The sequence below is a fragment of the Dromiciops gliroides genome, chromosome 2, assembly GCF_019393635.1.
Source record: "Dromiciops gliroides isolate mDroGli1 chromosome 2, mDroGli1.pri, whole genome shotgun sequence".
NCBI classification, from domain to species: Eukaryota; Metazoa; Chordata; class Mammalia; order Microbiotheria; family Microbiotheriidae; genus Dromiciops; species Dromiciops gliroides.
The window spans coordinates 437812209-437834877 of NC_057862.1; the positions used below are offsets into that span (position 1 = coordinate 437812209).

General features: G+C 37.5%; 1 protein-coding gene across 1 annotated transcript in view; it reads right to left on the minus strand.

Annotated features, from left to right (window-relative positions):
* The window catches only part of PRPF6 (pre-mRNA processing factor 6), a 64074-nt gene that overhangs the window by 5465 nt on the left and 35940 nt on the right, over positions 1–22669 (minus strand). The window contains exons 16-19 of the mRNA XM_043985959.1: positions 20564–20740; positions 16115–16248; positions 15429–15520; positions 4037–4151 (exon numbers count right to left, since the gene is read on the minus strand). Of these exons, the coding sequence (XP_043841894.1) occupies positions 4037–4151; positions 15429–15520; positions 16115–16248; positions 20564–20740 (518 nt within the window). The remainder of the gene's footprint in view (positions 1–4036; positions 4152–15428; positions 15521–16114; positions 16249–20563; positions 20741–22669) is intronic.

The following is a 22669-nucleotide window of genomic DNA, read 5'->3' on the forward strand; positions in this document are numbered from 1 at the left end:
CAGGTTTAGGTGCTCCAAGCCCGAGAGTACTAAAAGCTCTGAGCCAGGAAAAAAAACAAAACCAAAACCAACGAACTAGCTTTATTGTTAAAGATAGGGAAATGTACGGTCTCTCGGAATTAATAATCCATCATTTTGAGAAAGTTCTTCATTATGTCTAGACAAATTGTTTCTCAAGACATAAGATCCAGATTTTCAAATCCTAATAAATTATCATTTTCCCATAGGTCAGACAAGGAAATACAAAACTGAATGCTCATAACTGCATTAAATTCATGATATTACCAAGGGAGGGACAAAAAGAAATTTTCGTGGAAATTAACCTCAATTAAGGGATTTCCTGCATGTTCCTGTCTTGCCCAATCTAAAGCAGGACTATGAGTACCCAATCCATGAAAGATAGAAATTTCCTTGGAAGAAAGCTGATGCTGTCTATTAATACCAATAAATACATCATATTTATGAAATCTTTAGGACTGAAGTTTCCAAAGGGTCTTTATCTCCTTCTTATTCCATACCAGCAAAACCCTATTCATCACTCAAAAACATAATACAAGAATTGTAAAGGAAAACAAAAGAGAAAAAATGAAAAGGAATTGGTAAATTGGGGTGCTAAGACAACAACGGGGGAGGGGGGGATGAATTATGTTTGCTAAAATTCAAAAATTCAGTCTCCAGATTAAGCCATAACCAGCTACAAATCAGGACCAGACTGCACTACAGTCTAGCTAGACATAGGTTCAAAGGGACACCACATCAAAGAAAATTCAGTGGGAACCTTAAGGCCACTACCAAGTCAGATGGGGGACCACAACAGTTATATCCATGTCCAGGGCAGGTATAATTTAATTTTCCCTCTCTGGCTACAGCTACCACTGTGCAAATATTTTATGGGCTTGGTTTCTGCACATCAAACAGGGCTCAATTATGCCAGTCAATCTCTTATGAATAAGGTGACTGTTTTGGCTAGTACAAGTTACTAAATGATATAATTTCATGGCCTGATAACATGATTGTTTTTTAAGCCTTATGGTTCTGTAAATTGCCTAGTGTTAGATAAACTGTGATTTAAAGAGCATGAACCCTGATAAGAGAGATACAAAAGACCAGCATGAGAACAGCTAGGAGTAACTTATTTACTTTAACCAAAGCCTTTTACAAGGCTGTTATAGTTATCCCTATCAGATCATCATATATGAAAGTTATCAGAGGCAGTAGAAGCACATGTACTGGATTTAGTTGTATAACTAAAGAAGTACAAGTTGGACCAAGAGGGGGTCTGGAAAGTCTTCTCCTTCGTTGACTAAACTGAACTTGTCACATTATCTGTCAGTCTCTGGCAGCCCATAGTGCTAAAGCCACTAGAGCCTGTGGGGCCTCATTTGCTTTGGCTTGGAAGAGATTGTGAAAGAGCAGGACACTAATTTCTACTCTTCATCTATTAAATGCTTTTGGCACTAAAGAGAAAAATGAGCAATAGAGTACTTGGCTCTGTTTACTACAAACCAAAGCCAGTCATGCTCTGGAATAGAAGCCATTAAAAAGTCACTGTGGGGGCCAGGAGAAAGCAGGGGGCAAACTTTAGCAAGGAGACTTAAGTTCAAATAAATAGGACCTGACCACTAAGAAGAAATAGGGAAAGGGGAATTTTCATCAAGCCTAATTTCAATATCAATATATGCTTAGTCAGTCTTTCAAATAAACTGTATCAAGAAAATGAGTGGCCAGGGTCAACCTTTTTTTTTTTTTCCCATGGGGCAATGGGGGTTAAATGACTTGCTCAGGGTCACACAGTTAGTAAGTGTCAAGTATCTGAGGCTGGATTTGAACTCAGTTCCTCCTGAATCCAGAGTCGGTGCTTTTTCCGCTGCGCCACCTAGCTGCCCCACAGGGTCAACTTTATAACAAATGAACCTCTCCCTGGAAGAGTACAGGCCACCAACCTAATGGAAACAAGTGTATCTGTGCTAAAGAGCTGTTTTCTACTTCAAAGTATTCTAGACAAAGTCTTGTAAGAAGTTTTCTATATATTGTAACTAAGTTCTTATCTTAGAAAATACAAGGGTCAAAGTAACAAGAGCAGTACTACTAGACGAAAGAGTGGAGATGGACAAGGTAACCATCTAAAGAAAGAGAAACTTTAAAGGGAAAAAGAGAACATGCAAGATTTCATTCACAGACTATTGGGACAACCAGGATTGTGTTTCCGAGATGCCTTTAGTCAGGGAAAAACTAGCTAAACTCCCAAAGAGAAAGTACAGCCTTCCCACTACACAAGAAAAGACCTACTCAGAAAACATAACCCATGTACATTTCAGGGAGGAGGTAGGGAAAAAACACTTATAAGAAAGCTCTTTCCACAGACCCTACTTAACTTAAATAAAAATAAAAGGCCTAAATCGTGAAGATTACAGCAGCTCTGAATCTTCTTTATCATAGCCTAATCACAAGGCGTATGATGACTAAGGATAAAAGAGAAAAATAGCCTCACTCAGAGAGTAACTAACTCAGAGAGAAACAAGCATTTTCTTCCCTAGGGAACTTGCACAACTAAAATGCCTGTAACTATCTTGGGATGATTAATAAAGAATCATTATCTGATTAGATGAAGGGGCCTGGAAAAGATTACAAAATTACATATTAAAAATAAAGTCCCACAACAAAGCACACATTTCTCTAAATCAGCAGGCAGATTCTAATAATCTATAATCTTAAAAATATCAGAGTTGGAAGGAATCTTATCAATGATCTAACCCAATTCATACAACCACCACCACTATCACCCCAAATCCCTAACATAAACCCACCTGACAAGTAGTCGTCCAATACAAGGGTGCCTGAAGACCTCCAATGAGGTCTCAGTATCCCCAAAGCAGGTCATTCCACTTTGGGATGGTTCTTACTTTTAAGCAGTTTCCCCTTGACATCAAGCCTAAATTTGCCTCTTTCCAACTTCCACCTGGTTTTGTACACTAGGGCCCAGCAAAACAAATCTAATCCCTCCCTCCATACGACAGCCTTGACAAAATTAAAGAGTCATCATATCTGTCACCTAATAAATAACCGCAGGTTCTCCTAGCTACCCTCTAATGGGATAAACTTGAAACTCATGCTGTATCAAAGACAGGAATTTCTTGGGAGACATTGCTATCCACTAATGCCAACAAACCCATCATGTATATGAAATCTTTGGGACTAAAGTTCCTGTTCTGCACCTGAAAAACCACATTTATCACCCAATTACATAAAATTGCAAGAATTGTAAAGAAAAATAAAGTAAAATGGAATTGGTAATCTGGGGTGCTAAAACAACAACACATTGTTAGCCCTTTCTTCTTCTTCTTCCTTTTTTTTGGTGAGGCAATTGGAGTTAAGTGACTTGCCCAGGGTCACACAGCTAGTGTCACTCTATCCACTGTGCCACCTAGCTACCCCTAGCCCTTTCTTCTTTTTTTTTTGGTGAGACAATTGTGGGTTAAGTGACTTGCCCACAGTCACACAGCTAGTTAGTGTTAAGTGTCTGAGGCCGGATTTGAACACAGGTCCTCCTGACTCCAGGTCCGGTGCTCTATCCACTCTACCACCCAGATGCCCCCCTTTCTTCTTAAGGCTAAATAACCCCAGTTCCTCCTACCTATCTTCCTTTTTCTTTTTTTTCTTTTTAGTGAGGCAATTGGGGTTAAGTGACTTGCCCAGGGTCACACAGCTAGTAAGTGTTAAGTGTCTGAGGTCGGATTTGAACTCAGGTACTCCTGACTCCAGGGCCGGTGCTCTATCCACTGCGCCACCTAGCTGCCCCCCTACCTATCTTCCAATTGCATAAGCTTGAAGCCCTTCAACAATCCAGTTGTCAGATTTGGGATGTTCTACAGAGTTCCATCAATGTCCTTTCTATAATATGATGCAAAAAACTGAACATAATACTTGAGATGTGGTATCACCATAATGAGATTATCACCACTTTATTCCTGAAACCCATGCCTCTCTTGATACAGCCACATAGCACACTAAACATATAAAGGGAAGAGTTACTCACTTAGCCACAGCTAGCAGGACATGGGGGTCATGTTCACACTTCTTCAGGGCATCTACACTCTTGGTCTTCCTCTGGGGTCTTGCCTCAAGGAAAATTGCTTCTGACCACAGGATGCCTAAAATTGAAACAAAAAAAATCTAGCCATTGGTTATCTCAGGATCCAACTCCTAATTTTAAAAAAGTTTCATAATAAAAGTCTATTTAAAGTAAATGTGACATTCCCGAACTAGAAATCCATAAGCAAATGTACTTGATCCTCAATTTTCACATCCTCTGAACCTCTGATGTATGTAATGATCTGGCACACTTATGTAACATCTACCAATCAATAAACATTCACTATGCACCTACTATGTACCAGGCAATTTGCTAAGCTACTAAAAGAGGCAAAAAACAGTCTGTGCCCTCAGGAGCTTATAAACTAACAGAGCAGACAACATGCAAAAATATATATACACAAAAAGGTACATGCAAGATAAACAGGAAACAACAGTAGGAAGGCATTAAAATTAAAAGAGGTTGATGAAAGTATCCAGTAAAAGAAGAGATTTTAGTTGGGACTTAAAGGAATCCAGGAAGGTCAGTAGTGAGAGCAGAAAAAGAAGAGCATGGAACTTGGATTCAGAAGGATCTGAGTTCAAATCTAACCTCAGACACTTGACACTTACTAGCTGTGTGACCCTGGGCAAGTCACTTAACCTTCACTGCCCCGCCTCCCCTCCAAAAAAAATCAGCTGTGAAAAAGAAGAGCATTATAGGCTCAGAGGGCAACTAGGGAAAACACCCAGAAATGAGAGATGAAGTGTCTCATTCCTTGAACATCTAGGAGGCCAGAGTCACCAGATCAGAAGAATATGTGTCTAGGAGTAAAGTATAAAACATTCTCCTATCATTCTATGGTAGGAGCAGGCTAGAAGGGTTTTGAATGCCAGAGCATTTTGTATTTGATCTTGGAGGGACTAGGAAGCCACTGGAGTTTATTTGGGGGAGGACCTGCAGATGGAGGTGACCTGTGCTTTAGGAAAATTACTTCAGTGGCTGAATGTTTTGGAGTGGGGAAAGACTTAAGGCAGGCAGACCCACCGCAGGTTAATGAAGTAATCCAGGCATAAGGTGATGAGGGCTTTCACCAGAACACTGGTAGTGTCAGAGGATGGGAAGGAGCTTATTCAAGACAAAGGCGAAATTGATAGGCCTTGGAACCAGTTGGATATGGGGGGTAAGAGACAGTGAGGAATCTAGGATGACGCCTAGGTTGTGAGCCCAAATGACTAAGATAATGTTTTTTCCCTCTACAGTAATAGCAAAGGTAGAAGGGGCAGAGGGAGTTTACAGAGAAAGATAAATTTTATTTTGGATATACTGAGTTTAAGATATCTACTGTACATTCAGTGAAGAAATGTCTGAAAGGCAGTTAAAGATGCCAAGATGGGAAGTCAGCAGAGATTTTGATCAGAAATGACAAATTCAATAAGAGATGAAATCACCCTATTTTCCCTAAGACTAAGAATTTATTTCAAATAAAAAGTATCACCTTAGAGGGTAACAAAGACAATCTCTGTCATCTAAAAATGTACAGTATACAGGGTAGCTAGGTGGCGCAGTGGATAGAGCACCGGCCCTGGATTCAGGAGGACCTGAGTTCAAATCTGACCTCAGACACTTAACAATTACTAGCTGTGTGACCCTGGGCAAGTCATTTAACCCCAACTGCCCTGCAAATATATATATATATATATATATACACACACACATACATACAGTATGAAATTAAAAGCTGAAGTACAAACAATATAATATAGTAGAAAAAGCACTAACTAAAGAATTTAAGGGTTCAAATCTCATCTCTGACACTAGCTGCATGACCTAGAACAAATTAATCACTTAACAGTTTAAGTGTCAGTTTCCTCATCAGAGCTGGTAAGGACATCAAGGAAACAGGGACAAAGTGAGCAACTTGTGCAAAGCCACAGAGTTAGTAAGTAGCAAAGCTAGGGTATAAATCCAGGTTCTCTGGCTCCAAATACAGCATTCTTTTTGCTATATTGTATGCCAATGTGCAAGATATAGATGTACACTTTGTAAGGTTTAAAGTATTATATAAATATTAATTGTTTCAACCTGAGACATTTGATAGAACATGGGCAGAGACTGGCTAGTTTGGCAAGTAGAGAATCCTACTTTGACCCTAATGAATCTCCCCTTCATACCATCACATCCTCTTTCAGTCATTCTAGTGCTGTTTTTTTTTTAATATTTTGTTTTAATCATCTGCAATCTGCCTTCTTACCCTCCTGAACCCAACCCCCAAATAAGAATACAAGAAAAACAAAACCTATTGCAAATTTTCACATTGGCCACGTCCAAAAAGTATTTCTCTCATTCTAAATTCTGAATTCTTCATCTATCAGGAAGTGGATAGCATGTTTCATTATTAGTCCTCTGGATTCCTGGTTGGTCATTATGCTAATAAGAGTTCAGTACAGTAGTATTCTATCATATTTATATACCATCACTTGTTCATCCATTCCCCAATTTATCGACACCTCCTCAGTTTCCATTTTTTTGCACCTCAAGAAGAGCTATAAATATTTTTGTACATCCTGAGAATCTGCTTTGTTTTCAACTAATCCCTCCCTTAATCTCCCTTCCCATCTAATTTCCCTTCCTCCCTTCTGCCCTTTTCCTATTTCCTTGTAGAGTAAAATATATTTTTGTACTTATGTGTATGTATGCTTCCTTCTTTTCACCAATTCAGATGAGTGAGGTTCATATGCCAGTCACTTATTTGTGACATTTAACAATTGGGGAATGACTCATGTTCTTATAAATTTGATAAAGTCTCTAAATATTTGAGATGAGACCATTAACCAAGAAACTGTCAACAAAATTTTTTTCTAAATTTTCTACTTTCCTTCTAATCTCAGCTACGTTAGTTTTATTTGTACAAAACCTTTTTAATTTAATGTAATCAAAACTATCCATTTTCTATCTCCCAATGCCCTCTCTTGTTTGGTCATAAATTCTTCTCCATCTGCAAATCTGATAAGTAATATATTCCATGTTCTTCTAATTTACGGATATCTCCCTTTATATCTAGGCCATGTATCCATTTTGACCATATCTTGGTAAATGGTGTGTAAGATATTGTTTAATATTAGTTTCTGCCAGACTGCTTTCCAGTTGTCCCAACAAATTTACCAAATAGTGAATTCTTATCCCCAAAGCTTAAATCTTTACATTTGTCAAACACAAGATTACTATAATCATTCACTGCTGTGTCTTATATGTCTACTCTGTTCCACTGATCCATCTTTATTTCTTAGCCAGTACCAGATAGCTTTGATAATATCACCTTATAATATAGTTTAAGACCTGGTATTGCTATTTACTTCTTTCTTTCTGGCTACCTGCAGTATTTTTCCTTTGACCAGGAAGTTCTGGATTTTAGTTATGATGTTCCTGGAATTTACCATTTGGAGTTTTCTTTCAAGAGGTGAACAGTGGATGCTTTCTATTTCTACTCTGGCTTCTGGTTCTAAGAGATCTGGGCATTTATCTTTGAAGATTTCTTGAAATAAATGTCTAGACTCTTTTTGGGGGTCATAACAGTCAAATAGTGTGATTATTTTTCTTTTTTTCCTTTACCATTTTCAGGTCATTTATTTTTGCTCTATGATTATCTTACTTTTTTTTTTTTAGTGAGGCAATTGGGGTTAAGTGACTTGCCCAGGGTCACACAGTTAGTAAGTGTTAAGTGTCTGAGGCCAGATTTGAACTCAGGTACTCCTGAATCCAGGGCCAGTGCTTTATCCATTGCACCACCTAGCTGCCCCTATCTTACATTTTTTAAAAAAAATTTTTTTAGCCTTTCAACTTTGTTTGAATATTTCTTGTTGCCCCATAAAGTCATTGGCTTCTACTTGGTCCATTCAAATTTTCTGGGATTTTTGTTGCTTGGACAAGGTTTTGTACCTCTTGTGACAAGATGTTAATTCCCTTTCCATTTCTTTCTTTTGTAGCTCATTTTGTTTCCAATTTGTTCCTTAAGCATTCCTATTACATTTATAGAAACATTTTACACTTTTAACCTCTTGCTTCATCTCTTCTAAGAATTCTAGTTGAGTTTGAGCCCAAGTTGTGCTTTTCTCTGAGACATTGCCTGCAGATGTTTTGGAATCATTCTCTTCTGTATTTGAGTCCTGAGCATCCCTATCACCATAAATAGTTTATTACGGTGGAGTTTTTTTTGTTTGTTTGCCCATTGTTCTAGCCTACTTTCTGACTTCATACTCAGTGTTAGGGCCTGCCTCTGCTACACTTCTAGAGAGAAGGCCTGAGCTATTTCTGTTGCTTCTTTCTTGGGGTATGGAATGTTATGTTATTCCAAGGTTTCAATGACAGTCTGAAGACCAGCAAACTTTCAAGGTTCCCAAAGTGGTTTGATCTAGGGCAAAGCCTGATAGCTGTGACCTATTCTGAGTTTTTTAAGTTCCTTACCTGGGTTTGGGTCTGAGCAACAGTAGTCTGCTGCTGGACTTACCTCCAATCAGACAGCTGGAAAGCTCTATTGACAGAGTTACCATATGGTAGGCACCTCTTTGGTATGGGCTTCCTGTTCTGCTTATTCCTTTGCAGGCTAGGCTAAATGCTAAAAGTGAGACTCTGTTCTAAGCCTGGGGTCTGAGCCACACTACCTTCTGTGACTGTCTTCTGAGCTTCCTCTTTTCTCCACAGGTAGCCCAAGGTATTTATTTAGAGATGCTACTTCCTATGCAGGTCCCCTTATCAGCCTGCCCTGTATATCTGTGACATGGAACTAGGTTGGCATGGCTCTTTATCTTGATGAAGAGGTTTTGTGCTATTTCAGAGCTCAATGCTATTAGTACATCACTTTCACATATGAACATTTAGAGAACCTTGCCATCAACAGGGAAGTCCTTTTTTTGGACTTTGCAGAGACATCTTTTATAACAGTGATGAACACCCTCTACGAGTGTAAGTCTCACTTTGATGCCAATATCCAGTAGTTCGCAGCTCAAATTTACCTTCATGAGTTTATCTGTCATTGATTCTTGTGTAATCTTCATGTTTAATGTTTCACATTTTGTGCAAAGAAAACATTCAGGGTTCTATTTTACTCTACCAAAACAAATACCATTTTAAAAATCAATCAAGGAGAGATAGAAAGAGAAATTCCATTTAAAGTAACGGTAGGTAATATAAAATACTTGGGAGTCTACTTGCCAAGACAAACCCAGGAACTCTATGAACACAACTACCAAACACTCTTCACACAAATCAAATCAGATCTAAATAATTGGAAAGATATCAATTGCTCATGGATAGGCAGAGCTAATATAGTAAAAATGACAATACTGCCTAAATTAATTTACTTATTCAGTGCCATACCAATCAGACTACCTAAAAATTATTTTATACAGCTAGAAAAAATAGTAACAAAATTCATCTGGAAAAACAAAAAATCAAGAATATCCAGGGAAATGATGAAAAAAAATTCACAGGAAGGTGGGTTAGCTGTACCAAATCTGGAGCTTTACTATAAAGCGGCAGTCATCAAAACTATCTGGTACTGGCTAAAAAATAGAGTGGTAGATCAATGGAATAGGCTAGGCTCAGGAAATGCAGTAGTAAATGACACTAGTAATGTAGTGTTTGATAAACCCAAAGACTCCAGCTTCTGGGATAGGAACTCAGTATTTGACAAAAACTGCTGGGAAAACTGGAAGATAGTATGTCAGAAATTAGGCATAGACCAACATCTTACACCTTATACTAAAATAAGGTCAAAATGGGTACATGATTTAGACATGAGGTGATACCATAGGTAAATTAGGAGAGGAAGGAATAGTGTACCTATCAGATCTTTGGAAAGGAAAACAGTTTTTGACCAAACAAGAGATAGAGTATATTATAAAATGCAAAATGGATGATTTTGATTATATCAAATTAAAAAATTTTTGTACAAACAGAAGCAATGCATCCAAAATTGGAAGGGAGGCAGAAAGCTGGGAAACGATTTTTGAGGCCAGTACTTCTGATAAAGGCCTCATCTCTAAAATATATAGGGAATTAAATCAAATTTATAAGAATCCAAGTCATTCCCCAATTGAGAAATGATCAAAGGATATGAACAGGCAGTTTTCTGATGAAGAAACCAAAGCTATCTATTCCCATATGAAAAAATGCTCTAAATCTCTAATGATTAGAGAGATGCAAATTAAAACAACTCTGAGGTACCACCTGACACCTATCAGATTGGCTAAAATGACAAAAAAGGAAGATAATAAATGTTGGAGAAGCTGTGGGAAAATTGGAACACTAATGCATTGTTGGTGGAGCTGTGAACTGATCCAACCATTCTGGAGAGCAATTTGGAATTATGCCCAAAGGGTGATAAAGCTGTGCATACCCTTTGACCCAGCAATTCCACTTTTAGGTCTTTTTCCCAAAGAAATCATGGAAGGGGGAAAGGAACCCACCTGTACAAAAATATAGCTGCTCTTTACGTGGTACCAAGGAATTGGAAGTTGAGGGGGTGCCCATCAATTGGGGAATGGCTGGACAAGTTGTGGTATATGAATACAATGGAATACTATTGTGCTGTAAGAAATGATGAGCAGGAGGAGTTCAGAGAAACCTGGAGGGTCTTACATGAGCTGATGATGAGTGAGATAAGCAGAACCAGAAGAACATTGTACACAGTATCATCAACATTGAGTGTTGAACTACTGTAATGGACTATATTCTTCTCACCAATGCAATGGTACAGAAGAGTTCCAGGGAACTCATGATAGAAGAGGATCTCCAAATCCAAGGGAAAAAAAAAAAGAACTGAGTATAGATGCTGATTGAACCATACTATTTCTTTTGTTTTGGGTGCTGTTTTTTTTTTTCTATTTTGAGGTTTTGCATCACTGCTCTGATTTTTTCTCTTGTAACAGGATTAATGCAGAAATAGGATTAATGTTATTATGTGTATATATATATGTATATATAGATATATCTATATGTGTATGTATATAGATATATAGATATAACGATATAACCTATATCAGATTACCTGCTGTCTAGGGGAGGGGGGAGGGAGGGAGAAAAATCTGAAATTGTAAAGCTTGTATAAACAAAAGTTGAGAACTATCTTTACATGTAACGGAAAAAATAAAATACCTAATATGTTAAAAAAAAAAATCAATCAAGGGGCAGCTAGGTGGTGCAGTGGATGGAGTACTGGCCTTGGATTCCGGAGGACCTGAGTTCAAATCCGGCCTCAGACACTTGACACTTACTAGCTGTGTGACCCTGGGCAAGTCACTTAACCCCAATTGCCTCACCAAAAAAAAAAAAAAAAAAAAAAAAAGGAAAAAATCAAGTACTGAAGTGGAGTACTGAATGTGGGTACTAGTTATGTGACCCTAGTAATTTACTTAACTACTCTGTGCTTCAGCTTACTCATCTGTAAAATGAGGAGATTGGATTTGATAACTACTGTGACCCTAAAATCTAATACTTTCTATAACAATCATTTGCAAGACTCTAAAGACATTTGCCTTAGAAAATCATAAACAAGTAAAGAAAGTATACCTGTTTATTTATCACATTTTCATAAAGGATTACTATAGATGCATTTATTGTTCAGTTGTTTCAGTCCTGTTCAACTCTTCATGATTCCTATTTGGGGTTTTCTTGGTAATGATACTGGAGTGATTTGCCATTTCCTTCTCCGGCTCATTTAGAGACAAGGAAACTGAAGCAAACAGGGTTAAATAACTTGCCCAGGGTCACACAACTAGTAAGTGTTTGAGGCCATCCACTGTGCCACATTACATAAACTATTATCATAAAGATTCTATAGAAAGAAACTGGATCATTAGCAATCTTCTTTGTCTTTTTTGATTAAAGCATCATCAGAAATATTTTGCAACCTTTTGGAAATGGAAAATTTCCCCCCTTTTAAAAATATATTTTTTCTTCTCTTTAAATATCTTTAAAGAAGATCTGTTACTACCTTTAAAAATGTAATGCCTTTAGTATGGATGTTTTTCTGCATTTGGTCAGGTCCAGACACTTTATTAGAGTACATCTTTTTTCAATGCCATTTCTACTCCTTTAAATATATTAGATACTGAAGGGATAAGTCTAAATATAATTGTTAAACTAGCATCACTTGAGAAAACAAATCAATAACAATGCCAATCTCTAATATGACAGAAAAGGAAAATGATAAATATTGGAGAGGATGTGGGAAAACTGGGACACTAATGTACTATTGGTGGAGTTATAAACTGATTTAACCTTTCTGGAGAGCAATTTGGAATTATATCCAAAGAGTTATAAAACTGTGCACACCCTTTGAAACAGCAAGACCACTACTAGGTCTGTATTCCAAAGAGATCACAAAAAAGGGATAAGGACCTACCTGTACCAAAATATTTATAGTAGCTCTTTTTGTGATGGCAAAGAATTGGAAGTTGAGGGAATGCCCCTTAATTGGGAAATGGCTAAGTAAGTTGTGGTATATGAATGTAATGGTGCCATAAGAAATGTCAAGCAGGCAGATTTCAGAAAAACCTGGAAAGGTTTACATGAACTGATGCAAAGTGAAGTGAGCAGAACCAGAACATTGTACACAATATCAGCAACACTGTACAATGATCAAGTATGAACAACTTAGCTCTTCTCAGCAATATGATGATCTAATACATTCCCAAAAGACTCAAAATGGAAAATGCTATCCACATCCAGAGAAACAATGGAATCTGAATGCAGATAGAAGCATGCTATTTTCACTTTATTATTATTTTTTTGTGATTCTTTTCTTTTGGCCTGTTTCTTCTTTCATAACATGACTAATATAGAAATGTTTTACATGATTGCACATACATAACCTATATCAAACTGCTTACCATCCTAAGAAGAACATGATAAGAAAGGGAGGGAAATAATTTAGAACTCAAACTTTTTAATAAACAAACATTAAAAATTGTCTTTATGTATAATTGGAAAAAATACTATTAAAAATAACAATGCGCTGTGTGACCCTGGGCAAGTCACTTAACCCCAATTGCCTCACTAAATAAATAAATAAATAAAATAACAATGCCAATCTGTTCCTTTTTTAAATGTATGTAGTGTTCTCTTTCCAACTTCATGTATAAATGTTCTCAGTATGATCTAAGTTCTCTACAGACTAATTTTCTGAACTGTCTTTCATTGTTTTGTGAGATGATACAATACAAAGTCTTCCAACATGTTCCCTTCAAATATTTTGCAAATGGACTTATCTTTTAAAGGAATGCTGCCCTTGGCTGCCATGTCTCTCTGCTTGGCAAGAAGATTGTGTTTGCAGACTGAGGAAATTTCTTGGCTCTTTCCAACTCCATATTCTAGCAACTGTTTTGTATCAGTTTAACTTCTCTAACAAATGGTAACAGAATGTCTTTACTGTTGTTTATTTTAAATTTTTTGTAATTTGTAACATATTTAAAACGGTCAGGTTAGAGCTGTTTGTAATCCAAATGCCTCATTTTACAGATGAAGAAACTGAGCCCTAGAAAAGTTAAGAGATTTGCCAAAGGGTACACATATTCTAATTTTATCCTTTCTCCTAATTTAGTATTTACTTTGGTCTCTGCTATAACCAGCTAATAAGCTGACCACACACAGACAGCTGATTTTAAAATACTGCTACATCTATACTCAGTTGCTTTCATGTCTTTTAAGATTGTCATTTTCATTTTTATGTTGTTATTTGATGCCCATCATGTCCAATACCTTTCAACTCTCACTGAAGTGTACAGAATATTCAGGTACGAAGCTTCTTAATCTACAAGCCTTTGATTTTTCTCTCTTTTATTTCTTGATCCTTGAACATATTTTCCGACAACTTTTGCTGTCCTCCTTCTGCCCCTATTTTCATTCTAAAGTCTGTACCAAGGCATATGCTGACTCTTGTTAAGTTCTTCATAGAATTTCTGTGTTTTTTCATGCTCCACAACAGATGTTAGTGTATAAGCTCCAATTATCTTCATGGTGGTCTATTCATTTACATTTACTATAGATGACCAAGCTTAAATGTTTCTTGTTCCCTTTGGGCACAAGATGAAGCCAATTTCACCAACCTTTTTTATTTACCTCTCTGAGGTGATTCTGTAACCATCCTTAAATTTGGCTGCAGCTTTGTGTCTTCTAGCTTCAATCATTGCAAAAAGTCTAACCATAGCAGTCCCCTATTCCGTAAACTCCAATGGCTCCCTATTGCCTTTAGGATCAAATACAAACCTCTCTGTTTGTCATTTACAGCCCTTTATAACCTGGTCCCAACTTCCCTTTATACAGCCTTGGCCTATTCAATGTCCCTTACATCACACTCCATCCCTCCCACTACCCTTTACACTGGCTGTCTCCCATGTGCATTCCTTCTTCACCACCTCTTATAATCCCTTGTTGAATCAAAACTCAGCTCAAATGCCACATCTTCATGTAGAATTTCTTGATCTCTCCATCTGCTAGTGCCATCCTCTTCAAAATCGCCTACTAATCTGTGTGTGTGTGTGTGTGTGTGTGTGTGTGTGTGTGTGTGTGTGTGTGTGTGTGTCCCCTCTTGAGAGAAAGTAAACCCAAGGACAGCAGGATCTTTTTTCTTTATATCCTTAGCTCTTAGCACACTCCCAGGCACAGAGAAGGTACTTAATAAAATAACATATGGTTGGTGATTGAATGATTGATATCTCACCTCTAACATTTACTGGCTGTGCAGCCATGAACAAATTATTTAACCTCTCTGAAGGTCTGTTTCCTCATCTGTTAAACAGAGACAATACCCACAATACCTATATTCCAGTTCTGTTGTGAGGACCAAATTAGAACGTATACAAAGTACTCTGTGAAACAATGTACTAAATGCCAGCTATTATTAAGAGCAAACATTTGATTCAGGAAATCCTTTGTAACTTATACAGATAAGAATACCTGCTCTCTGAAACAGTAAATAGCATATGATTCTTAGTTCTACTAATCAAGCTTACCTATATCTCCTTAGCTAACTTTTTGAATCTGGGACTTAGTCAAGCAGATTGGAGAGATCCAAACTCTAAGCAAATTCAAACACAATAGCTTTTTTTTTTTTTTGGACAGGGCAATGAGGGTTAAGTGACTTGTCCAGGGACACACAGCTAGTGTCAAGTGTCTGATGCCGGATTTGAACTCAGGTCCTCCTGAATCCAGGGCCAGTGCTTTATCTACTGTGCCACCTAGCTGCCCCCAACATAATAGCTTTTAATGAAATATGAATTTTAATCTTAGATTCTAAAGGATCTATTGCTGTCTGTCAACAGAGAATAGCTATATACTAAAGAAACTCATTCCTTACCTGAGTTGGGACATTCCTGGAGTGCCTTTGCCATGAGTGTATTGGCAATGTTCTTTAGTCCAGCTCGATATTCTAATCTCACAGATTCTAACCTGAAGTCACAGATATAAAATAGCCAATCAAAAATAAGCAACTAACCCAATTACTACCCAAGTAGCTTCAAAAGAGTTCTAGCTAAAAGACCAGTGTTTTAAACTTACTAAACAATAGGACTAATAGCCATAAGATACTTGGATCACTTAATAGTTCCACTGTACCTTGAATAATGCATTTATGAAGAGTAGTGGAAAAGATTCTGATGTGCCTATCCCATTACCATTCTTTGATATAAAACAGATAATTTTAATAGCCGCCAAGAAAAGGTTGAAACTTGATGTTCCTTAATGTTATTCAAGTCAAAAAGGGAAGATACACTGAAAAATGATAGGGCTGGTGGCTAAAGATACTTTTCACTTAGGACACTCAGCATGGCCAAAAGAAACAAAAAGTAATCAGCACTTACAACCACTCAAAGCATAAATATAAATTCAACCACTCCAGAGAAAGCCAGGCTATCAAAAAGGAACTGAACAAGAAGGAAGAAGTTCCCTGTATCTCCTTTTTAGCAAGGCATAGTTAAGAAACTCTCATTTTACAGAGCCTAGAAGTAGAAGTTCAAATGCACATTAAACATGACTGTGACTCACCACAAATCAGGGTTCTTTGGGTTTTTCAAACGAGATTTCTCCAAGATGGCTCTTGCTCTGGTTAGCTGTCCAACCTTTTCCTCCAGTCTTGAAAGTAAAAGCCATAGGGGTGTAGAGTGGGGACACTTCTTCAACTATTTCCCAAAAAGTTTGAAGACAGAGTAGAAATCAGGAAATTACTCCACCTTCTACAGAGATCTAGGAAACAGAACTAAACAAGCCTCAAAATAAATCTGTCTCTGCTACATGACTACCTCATTTTTTTCTTGCAGGCTTTTCATATGTTGCCTAAGAATGTCCTATCTTTTCAATGTTTAGTCTCAACCAGAATGACTGAAAAAAAGAAATCTCTAATGTATATCACCATAGACACAAACAAGGTACATAATAGGCAGTTGTAACGATTGGAATAACGCCACCTGCTGGATACTTACTGTAGAGGAGTTCTGCCCATGAAGGGAAGGTCTTTGAGGGCAAGACCAGGAGTCAGGAAGTGACGCGGGCTAGTGGGAGGAGGAAGGAAGAGACTGGCGCTCAGTCTCGGGCTTTTTCCTGAGGACGCTGGTGGAGAGCGGAGCTAGAAATGTGCTCTCCCTTTAATAGTTAGGAATCTAGGCCTTTCTCTCTCTCTTTACCAAATTCTTATTCTCCTTAATAAATGCTTAAAAGTCTAACTCTTGCTAAAGCTTATAATTTATTGGCGACCACTCATTAAATAGTTTAGACAGACTAGCTAGAATTTTAACCCTCAACAGATGGCTGACCACGAAGAGGAAAGCTAAACCTCAGTCTTCTGATCTTCTGGTTGGGTAAGGCATTTTCTCTACCCTCTCCCTTTAACTGCCAAGTACTGGCGTACTGGCTGTGTTTTCCCTTTAAATTTTTTCAAATGGACCTTTTAAACTCCCTAATTACCCTATTTTTGATTTTAGTCTGTTTAACCAGACAAATGGGAGATAAGATCATGTTAATGCTTTGTTTTTGTGGATTTTCTATTTTTCTTTTTATTTTTGTTAAAAGAGCCAGCAACTTACTCACACAAGGAAATATCACTCCCTCTCCCAACCATGCTTTTTCAGAGAAACCTGAAGAGATTCCTGCAGCTTTTCCCAATTCTAACACTAATTGTTGCTCTAATTTTGCATGCCTGGAGGCAATGGCCCACCCTCTAGAAGCTTTTAATCCCCTAGCACCTGGAGGCAAAGTGGGGGAAGAGGAATCCAGGCCTGAGTTCAAAATCAAGTCTGATTCAAATTGTGCTGGTCCCTCCCCTCCTCTCCAAACCCCACCCTCTACTCCTCCCATGGCCAAGCCCATTGCTTCCCCTGCCTGGGAAGTCCAGAGAACTGATGCGCATGCTCAACTTTCTCTAACTACATTTGCAGCTTCAGGCTCAGCTCTTCCCCAGCCTGGCTGTGCTTCTGAGACAACCTTAGAAAGCCCTTTAAATTCCAGATATGCTTGTTTTGTTCATAATTTTGCTAACCTGCTTTTGTCTTTAATTAGTAATCTTATAAAGCATTTGTATGGTGAAAAGCCCGACAGACAATATAGAGGGGTCAAAGAAGAAAAACTTAAGCTGAATAAGAATGACAATCAACATAGTTCAAGACTCTGCTTCTTTTGCCATGGAAGGGTATATATTTTACAGAAATGTAGAAGTCAGCAGCAAGGTATTGATATGAGTATTGGGGATTTTAGATATCTGAATCAAAAGTGTTCTGAATTCACTCAGAGTAATAATGTCAGTTCAGAGGTTACATAGGATTTCTATGCTATTACACATACATTTTGAAATTAATGGTATGGGTTTATTTTCATAGAGATTTTCATGCTTTTGAGATTGTGTCTTATACTTAGTTTTTAAAACAAGGAGAATATTTGTAAAAGCTTTTTAGTCATGTAATCAAGTTTATATTTTATAATACTCTTATTAATATTAAGTTCATGCTCATTTAGATTTCCTTAGTTTGAATTTCACTGTCTTTTATTGTTCCATGTGTTTTTTCTTCTATTCATTTGTCTATCTAATTTTGAAACATTGCAAGATGGTTTTGATTTTATTATACAATGTTAATTCTAGGAGTATTGTGCTCCCATATTCTGAGTTGTTTGTTTTTGTTATTTTTTCTCAACTGATTATTTGATCAAACTCTTTAAAGCATTTCCCTGGCAAATTGTTTGCCATGGCAAGTGTAAATTGATTCTAGAAGTATTATTTTTGATAAGCATATTCCAAAAAAAAAAAAAAAAAGAGGGGAACATTTGTAAAAGTTTTCTTTTTTCAAAAAAAAAAAGTTTTGAGATTCTGTTGTGCTTTAACTTGTATTTAAATATGTTCTGATTTTTCACAAAAGTAATTGTATACTAAGTAAAAAAAAGGGGTATTATTTGAAATTGTTGCATAATTATATATAATATTCTGAGTCAAGATGTATTCACATTTTTTGCAATCATTTATTATCCTCAATTTTTAAATCCATATGAGACTTGGATTATGGGAACTTATCATTTAAGACATTAATTGCCTTTATTCTGAGTTATCAGATGCCAGTTGGCCAAGATGCCATCCAATCACAAGAGGAACACACGCAAGAGCAGACACTGAACTGTCACATGAGGGGAGACATGCATGAAGTCAAGGTATGGCCAAGGGAACGGCTTTTGACAAATGTTGAGGTTGGATTCTCTTGGTTTAATATTTTATTTTATTTTTCCCCACAATATTGTACGGATGGCTGGAAGTATTGATCCCACCCATCTCACTTCTACACCTGGCTTCTATGCTCCCTCCTATATGCCTGATGCCATGGACATCTTAATCCCATGGATCTGATTAAGTCTGACTCAGTTTCCTCCAATATGTTCGGTGGCATGGACGTATATTCCATCCACCTATTTTAAGCCTGGCATACTGTATGGGCAGTATATATTGCTCAAGTGTGGGAATGCTCATATCCCATCATTTCTCTGTTCTTTTATGGTAACCCCCATAATTATCTCAGGTGTCATGATAAATACAGTGTTGAATTTGGCCTTGACACCTGTTACCAATTATATTAGATTTTCTAATTTCTCATAATGGCATGAGGATAATTAGGCAGATGATGCAAAAAGTGATGAAACAAAGATAAAAATTATTTTTAAAAATTAATATCGCAGCAATTGTCTTCTCAATTACCCTCCATAAAGGGGGACTATAATAATATTATAATTTTAAAGAATGGTTCAATTTTTGTTTTATTATATGTTTCATGTGTAACAACTAAGATTCTGAATTCCCTTAGACATGTTTTTGAGAACTTTCATTGTTTGATTTGATTATTGACAAAGCTATTTTAAAGTTCTGTTAAGCTCAATTTTGTAGGAAATTTTCCTGGCTGATTACCAGCATCCACACATCAACCCCTGAAGAGACTTCCATTCTACGACTACACCTAGAGGACATCTGAGAAAAGACTTTCAGAGACTTTAAATGAACAGTTTTGATTTGTTGTTTTTGTTGTTTTTTTTCTCTTTCTATTATAATATACACCATCTGTAACATGTATTCTCTGCAGAGGCCCTCCCTTTGCAAGACTAATGTCAAAGCGTCGGTTCATGAGGACAAAAAAAAAAAAAATCGCCCCTCTGGACAAAACTTTCCTCTCTTCCTTTTCTATATTGTCGTTCACATATTATTAGTTAGCTTACTGTTCCGTCAAGGAAACATTTTGTTTCTTGAGGAACAACAGGGGGGACTGTAACGATTGGAATAACGCCACCTGCTGGATACTTACTGTAGAGGAGTTCTGCCCATGAAGGGAAGGTCTTTGAGGGCAAGACCAGGAGTCAGGAAGTGACGCGGGCTAGTGGGAGGAGGAAGGAAGAGACTGGCGCTCAGTCTCGGGCTCTTTCCTCTGGACTCTGGTGGAGAGCGGAGCTAGAAATGTGCTCTCCCTTTAATAGATAGGAATCTAGGCCTTTTTCTCTCTCTTTACCAAATTCTTATTCTCCTTAATAAATGCTTAAAAGTCTAACTCTTGCTAAAGTTTATAATTTATTGGCGACCACTCATTAGATATTTTAGACAGTTTAGCTAGAATTTTACCCCTTAACACAGTATAGAAACCAAAGGTGTTATATAAATCTGGATTCCTTTTCCAAACCTTAGCTCTTAAAATAGTTTCATTTGTGCCACTGCCAAGTTAACACTGCAATTTGTATTCATAGTTCTCAAAGGAATTTACAAGGTTTACACATATCTAATGAAGTTAAGAAGGCAACACTCAATAATCTTGGCCAAGTCATTTTACTTAGCAGTGCCTCACTACTAAGCCCAGGGCTTTATCAGTATGCCTACCAATAAAGATTAACAGCTAATTCACTAATGGAGACCACCACTTTGAAAGCGACAGCCAGGAGAGCCATTTGATGAACGAAAAACAGTTTGATTCACAGCTCCCTTACCCCCTGGTTATAGGCTTCCCGGGCTTTTTCGGTCAGCTCCTCCTGCTCCTCAATCTGCCCTTTCATCATCCACAGTTTGGGAAAATCTTCATAGTGCTTCAAGGCTTCTTCACAGAGATCCTGAGCAGCTGCAATGTTCCCCAGCACCCATTCAAGCTTCACAGATTTCATGAACACCTGGGAAAGGACAGAATGTGTTTTATCACTTATTAACGACAAACCTATTTATTGGTATTCTTTTTGTCATGCAAAGAAAGAAGCTTCACCTAAGTGCAAGCCACCAAATGGGAAGAGATTAGAATAAAAGGCATCACTGCTGCAGTGTTACTAGGACCATCATATTTTCTTCAAGGAATACTATAAAAAACCCTTCTGTATACCAGCTTTTAGCCATAGCATGTATGGGCATAAAAGATGGTCCTGTCTTCTTCCAAACATAACAAAATCATAGAGTACTTGAATAACAAAGGGACCTCAGAGATCATTTGGTCCAATCCATACCTGAAGCATGAATCCCTTCTTCAACATCTTTGATATTCAATTTCAATTGAAAACCACAAAATAAGGGGGAATTCACTACTTCCAAAAATAGCTCTTTGCACTTCAAAACAACTCTAGTCATTAGGAAGTTTTTCATCATATTCAGCCAAAATTTACCTTTCGACAATTTCCACCTATTGGTCCTCCTTCTGCCCTCTGAGGCCAAGTCAAAAGGTCTAAATATCCCCCCTTTTACATGCCTGTCTTTCAAATATTTGAAAGCAAGTATTATGTTATTCTAAGTTCTCTCTTCTCCAGGGTCAACATCCCTATTTCTTCAAAAGATACTACTATATTGAAATCCCTCACCATCCTATTTACATTCTTCTATATGAACTGCAGAATAAATAAGAGCAAAGTTCTGATCAGGACAGAACAGAAGTGAACCTATCACCTTCTCTCCTTCTGCACACTACGCTTCTATTAATGCACTAAAAGATACCATCAGCTTTACTGGCTGCCTTGTCACTCTGCTAACTCATACTGAGCTTAAAGTTCCTTAAACCCTCTAGATCTTTTTTTTTTCACATGAAACGCTTTCCAGCTATAGACTGCTCAAGCTACACTTATGCAATTGATTTTTTAAATTTCAGTGTAGGTCATTACATTTGTCCTTATTTAATTTTATCTTATTAGATTTGGTCCATAATTCTAGTCTGTTGAGTTATTTTCAGATCATGATTCTGACATTTAAGCATAATTAGTTTTCCTTCCACTTTTGTGTCACTGCAAATATAATGAAGACATGTTGTCATATCTTCATAAAATAATTTACATCTATATAGTAGGGGTTTTTTGTTCTGTCTGTGTGGTTTTGTTTGATTTGGTTTTGGTTTGTTTTGGTTTGGTTTGGTTTTGGTTTTGTTTGCAGGGGCAATGAGGGTTAAGTGACTTGCCCAGGGTCACACAGCTAGGAAGTGTCAAGTGTCTGAGGCTGGATTTGAACTCAGGTCCTCCTGAATCCAGGGCCAGTGCTTTATCCACTGCACCACCTAGCTGCCCCTTGTTTTGTTTTTAATGAGAGGTACAGTGGAGCTGGCCTTGCAGCCCAGAAGCCCTGGGTTTAAGACTCACCTCTGACATATACTGACTGTATGACTTTGGGCCAGTCACAGCCTCTAAGTCCCCTAGACAGCTCTCTAAGACTGTAAGCTGCAAAGAAGGTAATGACATGGGGCAGCTAGATGGCGTAGTGGACAGAGCACTGGCCCTGGATTCAGGAGTACCTGAGTTCAAATCCGACCTCAGACACTTAACACTTACTAGCTGTGTGACCCTGGGCAAGTCACTTAACCTCAATCGCCTCACCGAGAAAGAAAGAAAAGAAAAGAAAAGAAAAGAAAAGAAAAGAAAAGAAAAGAAAAGAAAAGAAAAGAAAAGAAAAGAAAAGAAAAGAAAAGAAAAGAAAAGAAAAGAAAAGAAAAGAAAAGAAAAGAAAAGAAAAGAAAGGAAAAGAAAGGAAAAGAAAAGAAAGAAGGTAATGACTTTCATTGTCAGAGGAAATCCCTCACTGGGATCTCCCTGCACCAATGAACTCACAGATCCAGGCCCTCTTGTTATACAAGG